At 40.5% G+C, this 6,390-nt stretch overlaps 1 protein-coding gene across 1 annotated transcript; it reads left to right on the forward strand.

Annotated features, from left to right (window-relative positions):
• The first annotated feature begins 685 nt into the window (after nucleotides 1–685).
• LOC148299553 (lysosomal Pro-X carboxypeptidase-like) lies at nucleotides 686–6,156 on the forward strand. Its single transcript, XM_088275944.1, has 2 exons — nucleotides 686–1,734; nucleotides 6,032–6,156. Exons 1-2 carry the CDS (start codon nucleotides 816–818, stop codon nucleotides 6,154–6,156), a joined length of 1,044 nt encoding a protein of 347 aa, XP_088132070.1. The 5' UTR covers nucleotides 686–815.
• Nucleotides 6,157–6,390: the final 234 nt, after the last annotated feature.

The following is a 6,390-nucleotide window of genomic DNA, read 5'->3' on the forward strand; positions in this document are numbered from 1 at the left end:
ACACAGTGTAGAACATAAAGATTAAGGCAACGATGATCTACACAAGCTTAGATCCATAGGGCATTGATTTATTACTTAATCGCAAAATTCTCATCAGCTCTCAAACCGTGTTGGATTTGATCAGGCTTCAAGGGAATAACTAGCTGGTCTTTACTATTGTGACAAAGAGTGGATGCTGCTGCTCAGCGATGTGATGTAGTATATACTCGTTTGTTTTAATTGCATATAAAGACCGATGAATAGATGGGTTGATAATGGAGAGGTGGGTGATTAATGCATTAATATTATAGTGTATTTGATCTTTTCTGATTAGGTCTTATTTATGAGTTAATTAATTAATCCTCCTTGATATATAGTTTGATATTAGAGTGCAGATGAAGGTCATCCTGCTCCTTGTGGCTCTACTCCTGCTCACTTGTTACTCTCAAAGCAAAATAGGGTTCCCAAAGATACAACAGAAAATGAGCGGATAGCAACCAGGTAATTTAAATATTTAAACCTTATACTACGACCAAAAGGTATCTCATTATAACTTCAAGCTCTCCTCCAAGACTTTTAAGCAGAAGTACCTCATGGATGCCACGAACTGGAGTGCTGCCAAAAAAGGCCCCATTTTGTTATACTGCGGAAACGAAGGCCCCATTGAAATGTTTTATCGCAACACTGGATTCTACAATGATGTGGTTGGGAAGGAGCTAGGAGGAATGCTTCTCTACCCTGAACATCGCTATTTTGGGGTGAGCATGCCCTTTGGAACTCAGAATGCCTCGTACACCAAATAGAATCTGCTCTACCTCACCACTGAGGAGGCGTTGATGGACTATGTTGAGTTCATTAAATTCATTAAGACCAAGTACTGCCCAGACTGCAAAGTTGTTGCTTTCGGAGGATCGTACGGAGGGATGCTTGCCTCCTGGATCAGAATGAAGTATCCACATGTCGTAGACATGGCGCACGCAGCCTCAGCCCCCATTTATTACTACCGAAACAGAAAGAACTTCGATATTGGGGTGTTCTATCAAATAGTCAGCAAGAACTTCAACGAGCTCCATAATAAGAATTGTGGCGATGTAATCCATGAAGGCTTCGATCGCTTGAATAAATTTTCCAAAATGTCCAGCGCACCCATCACCTTGCTTTCTGAATATTTCAATCTATGCAAGCCACTAAAGTCCTATAAGGATATTCCAATTCTGATGCAATACGTCAATGATGCCTATTCATACTTAGCAATGCTGAACTACCCCTACCCCACTTCTTTCCTCAAAAACTTGACATCCTGGCCAGCCAACTCCTCGTGCATTCCTCTTGACGCAGTGAAGACATCCTCGCAAGACCGGGAGTTGTTTACAGCTATCAGGGATTCAATTGCTTACTACTATTCTTTCGGCCAGAAAAAGTGCAACGAAATCTATGAGGACCAGACTGCTGATGAAGATCTCAGCGGGTGGAATGTCCTAGCCTGTGGAGACCAAGCAATGCCGATGAACATGGATGGGAAAAAGGATATGTTTTATGACGAAAAGTTCGACTATGCAGCATACTCACAGTACTGCAAGGATACCTATGGGATAGAGCCTGACTACGATTATACCTTGAACCATTTCGGAGGAGTCACAGATGAGGAGTACCTCAGCTACTCCAAGATAATATTCACCAATGGTGGGCTTGACCCTTGGAGTGGAGCCAGCCCGACTAAGACTCTGTCTGACACACTTGTCTCATGCTACATGAGTAAACATGCAATTTATATAGGTTTGGGAGCGCACCATTTAGACTTAAGGAGCCCTAATTCTGCCGACCCCGCGGAAGTCACTCAATGCAGGACCCTCATTTTAAGCACTCTCCGAAAGTGGCTTGGAAGCAACGAGCCAGCCGAACAAGATGGGAAGATGATCAGATCATAATGATCGAAATAGCCCATATTAATAATAAATTATTTAAGGCAGATAACGCTAATTGGTATACAATTCATCAATATGCAAATGAATCGTCGTTTTGGTTCAGAATTATTGACAATATGTTTAATGTGAGAATTGTTTTCATGAATCGAATCACAATGGATTCACAGAATAGTCCATAAACATGCGCTTATAAATAGGATCACCATATCTTCTCTGCACTAAGCAGAATATTTTTTATTTCTGATGGATATGCACCGGTCTCATATAAATAAAATTATTGTTTGTCGGCTGGAGTGGTCGCTTAAGTGGTGATCGTCCTGAGAAAGGGGTAAAAGCATGTGTTATTAGAACCGCAGGATACCAAGTTCATCCCGATTTTGGAAGAAATATAGTTGATGTTATCATAAATCGATATATAGTAGCCTCTTGCTCTTACTAGCATGCTTAATGTTATCAAATACTTCCCTGGCTCCCGAAGCGGCAAAGAAATCAATAGTTATGGTTAACCTTAATTCTCATACAGTTCATCCTCACCATATTCGTTGAAATCACGATCGCGCATTTCCATGCCGTAAGAATACTTGGTCCTCATCTCACTTCGATAAGCAAACATTTTCGTCGAATTATACAGACTTGTCGTTCGCATTGAAGTAGCCTCATTTGAGACTCTTGCAAGCCTTTCGCGAACAATATCGTAAGTTGACAGTTAAACCAATTTGGAGAGTCTTATTTCCTCAATGATTTCTTTTATGAAACTGGACGATACAGTAATGGCTAATACGAGAATTTAATTGTCATTGACCTTTTGTGCCTATTGCTGATCATCATGCTGCTAATTGTGGCTAATGTACTTTATCTTGAATGTTACAGAGCTATCCTTTTCCTAGAAGGCTCTCTTTAGGGTCTTCTCAGTGATGTTCTTCAATTGTATGTTACTTTAAGAGTGTCTTTTATGTGATAAGAAATTGACGATATCAATGGCCAAACTACCACCTCCACCCCCAGTGCTTCCTGACTCCAGATTACTCGATGTATTAAGAGCTATTTGAAGGTTAGGGTACGAAGATACACGATATATAGAAAGCGACCTATCACTTTAGTCCTCAGCGATCATTTATGGATGGATGCAATTATTATAAAATCTGGCTTCTCGCAATTGCCCAGAATGCATGTATAGGAGTATATCTGAACTGATGCTCTCATTTATAAATATATATGATGGCCCCACAATAGTCTAGTAACCAATTTAAGGCGGAGCACGTGATCCGTGAGCTATGTAAATTCAGCGAACTCTCGTCTGATTCGAATCATGAAGAGTAGTAGAAACAGTTTAAGTAGCTGCTGAGGCAACCCAAGTTGCATTGTTTGTTGCGGGAAGAGTAGCTGAATAAAGGGAGGCGAGGAAAAATTGCGGTATTTGGCAACAATTGGAAGAACTTTGCGTATTTCAAAAATAAGAATAAGAATCAGGAGCCTGTGAATCGCAGCCTATGCGAATTAGTGTTTCCCCCTGCAATTGCTCATGAAAGAGCGACGAATCGAGTATTTAAGCCCTTCAACAACAAAAGGTTCATGAAGCCTTTTCGCAACGAATTAAGCTAATAAGGCTGTGCTGAAACCCCACAGCCTCGAGTTTATCGTTCGAATACTCAAACTTGCATGAAAAACAAGCTGTCCGTTCACAGCAATTAAAAAAATCTGCAGTTGCTCGCAGTGCTAAAGAGTCCTTAATCTCCTTTGACTAACCTATCGCATTACCGCTATTGTGATCCACGAGAAGACGACAGTCATCAAAGCACTCTTCGACAGAAGCTCTTAAAAGCCAATAATGCTGAATGTACCATAAATTTTGAGCCGAATAATAATGCCCAACTGCATTAATTGCAGCGATAGTTCTAATTTTGGAAAACAAGGTACATCCCTAAATTGACGAGTTAAATAAGTATGGCCGACGAAGCGAAACAAATTGGCAGATCTCATAACAAGAGCTTAGATGGAAGATACCTCGATGAACAGTTTATCAAGCTCATCGAGAGCCAATCGAAGAAGATGCGGGACATACCAAATTTGTAGCACAAGGGAAGAGTCGCGAGTAAAAGTAAGCAGAGCAAGCAGAGCAAGAGCTAGATGATTATCAATGGAAATAAACTGCTCAAGTATTGAGGCATGCATCCTATAAAGAACATCCAAAGAAATAAGATGGAATGTCCGGCCCCTTAGTCCATATTATGATATTTATCATCAGTGTAGATACTATCAAAACATCATTATTGCTTTCTCCATTTGTTTATGGTATCTCTCTCATCCATCTCACATTTCGTATAATTTGCTGACTATTTTTTATTGATTGTCTTCCTGCTTTGCTCTTCCTATTTACGCTTTGTTTGATCTGCCAGCCCATTGATTTCTTAAATTTGGGGCTCAATGCAGAAGTAGAAGAGCAGAAAGGCAGCAAGGACCATAAACAGATACTGATGCAAGCTTGAAGATAGCTTGACCTAATATGCAAAAGCCCATATCTCAATGACGACCAGGACAACCATCTGCGTAATGCCGACTGCTTTAACCACACCAATTTTCATGTATGCCGATCTATTCACAGTATGGCTATTAATAGTATAGTGCAATTCAATAATGCATGCGCTCATATTATAAGGATACACATGAAGAATGATTGTCACGAATAAAAAGAACGGCCTGAGATCTACCATCCATCATCACACCCAGACCTAAGAATCACTGTGAGTTGGGTTGAACAAGAGGACAGCTCCATCAATATTTCAATCATCAATCTGATATCAGGCAGGAAATATTCATCCGCGCATCCTCTCCGCCTGCAAAGTTTCACATCCGAAACAGTCAAGAGAGCATTCGAACAGAGTGATAGCAGTATCACATTCGAAATACACTACATCCAACCCATTGAGCCAGAGCAATAGCAATCGGAATAGCAATTAAAATAGCAATAACAATAAGCCAACCATCAAGAAGTTCTCATCCTGACAATTAAAGCATTTCCCCTCTACATTATCAAATAAATAGCATAGACTTTCATATTAGCCAAGTTTGCGCAGATATCGGCTGCCACTCTGCAGCAATCGAAAATATAGAGTATTTTTAATGAGATTTCTCTCATTAAGTCCATACAGCACATCAACACACCCAAACTGTTTGCTTTCAAAGATCATTTTTTTATACACGTAAGGGAATACGATGGTTCAGAAGAGATGGAGCCTTATCTCTATTAACTGAAGTAGATCATCTCCATACATCTGGCTGTGCCTGGCATGTATCTGGTGACTCTCAGCATGCTCATCAAAGCGGGCACTGAGTTTATCTCAATTTACGATGATTAAATGTCTTCTTGCGAACGTATCGGGTTTAACGGAGGTTTTTATTCGCCCAATGCCTTAAAGTATCAACCATTTTTCAGAACGATGGTCGTGAATGCCAGATGCGGAGACTACAAACAAGCATTCTACTTAAATGACGAAGGCAACACAAATTCAGTATATATCAGGAACATAGTGCTCAGGGCGGAAAGGATCCCCGATTGATTTGAATAGCATATATGAATGTATGTCATAATATAAGAGAGTTTTGATTGATGGATAGCAATAGTTCTCCCCTTAATAAAGGCCAAAGGAGAAAGAGAAAAGATCCCGAAAGCAGGGACTACGGTTGCAAGTGCGGGAAGAGTTACTTATCCTATGCTGCGGCCTACACTCATGTCAAAAATAAACACAAGGGGGAAAAGGAATTCCTGTAAAGCATCAACAAGCCAGAGAGGGAGAAACTGAAACGAGGCAGGCCGAAATAAAAGAAGATGGCCACAGTGACCAGCTAGGACGAAAAGCTGTCGATCATCGAAGAGGCGATACTGTCCATCTATCAAAACATCAGGGATAGAGGAGGATAGAAAACCTAAAATGAAAGCAAGGTAGTCCTGGAAGGCAACTAATAGTTGAATGTCTAAGAGCTGATTAAGTTCTATGACGAATTGGTTGCTGAGTTCGGAGACCCAGGAGTGAACATCCTCTTTAATCGGGCGAAGTATGGGAAAAACGGCGAGGTTATCAGCCACTTCATTGAGGCCCTAAACAAGCATTTCTTGTCATACATTGCAGTGAAGATCATCTGGTTCATTAACTTCATTGTGGACAAGTGCAGCAACTTGAGAGAAAGCCAGAAGGACTCAAGGGATAGCTTCGAGCTGGATTTTACCAACATCCAGGAAATGGTCAAGGACTAAAAGGTTGTTTCACTGTGGTAGTAGAATGTGGAAATCCCCAAACACATTCTGAGTGCATTTTAAAGGTGGGGGAAACATTAATGGAGCATAAAGAATATTTGATACAAGCTATAAATTCAATGACCGAGCTTGACTTGCATCATTTGCTTGAGATAGGGTCTATGAAGTGCTCTCGAATGCATTATTAATTGAAATATAATGGCGTAATATTGATCGTGCATGACGCCTGTTATA

Source organism: Brachycentrus maculatus, unplaced genomic scaffold (genome assembly GCF_059751285.1).
Source record: "Brachycentrus maculatus isolate JH-2025_06_01 unplaced genomic scaffold, ASM5975128v1 h1tg001087l, whole genome shotgun sequence".
Lineage (NCBI taxonomy): Eukaryota > Metazoa > Arthropoda > Insecta > Trichoptera > Brachycentridae > Brachycentrus > Brachycentrus maculatus.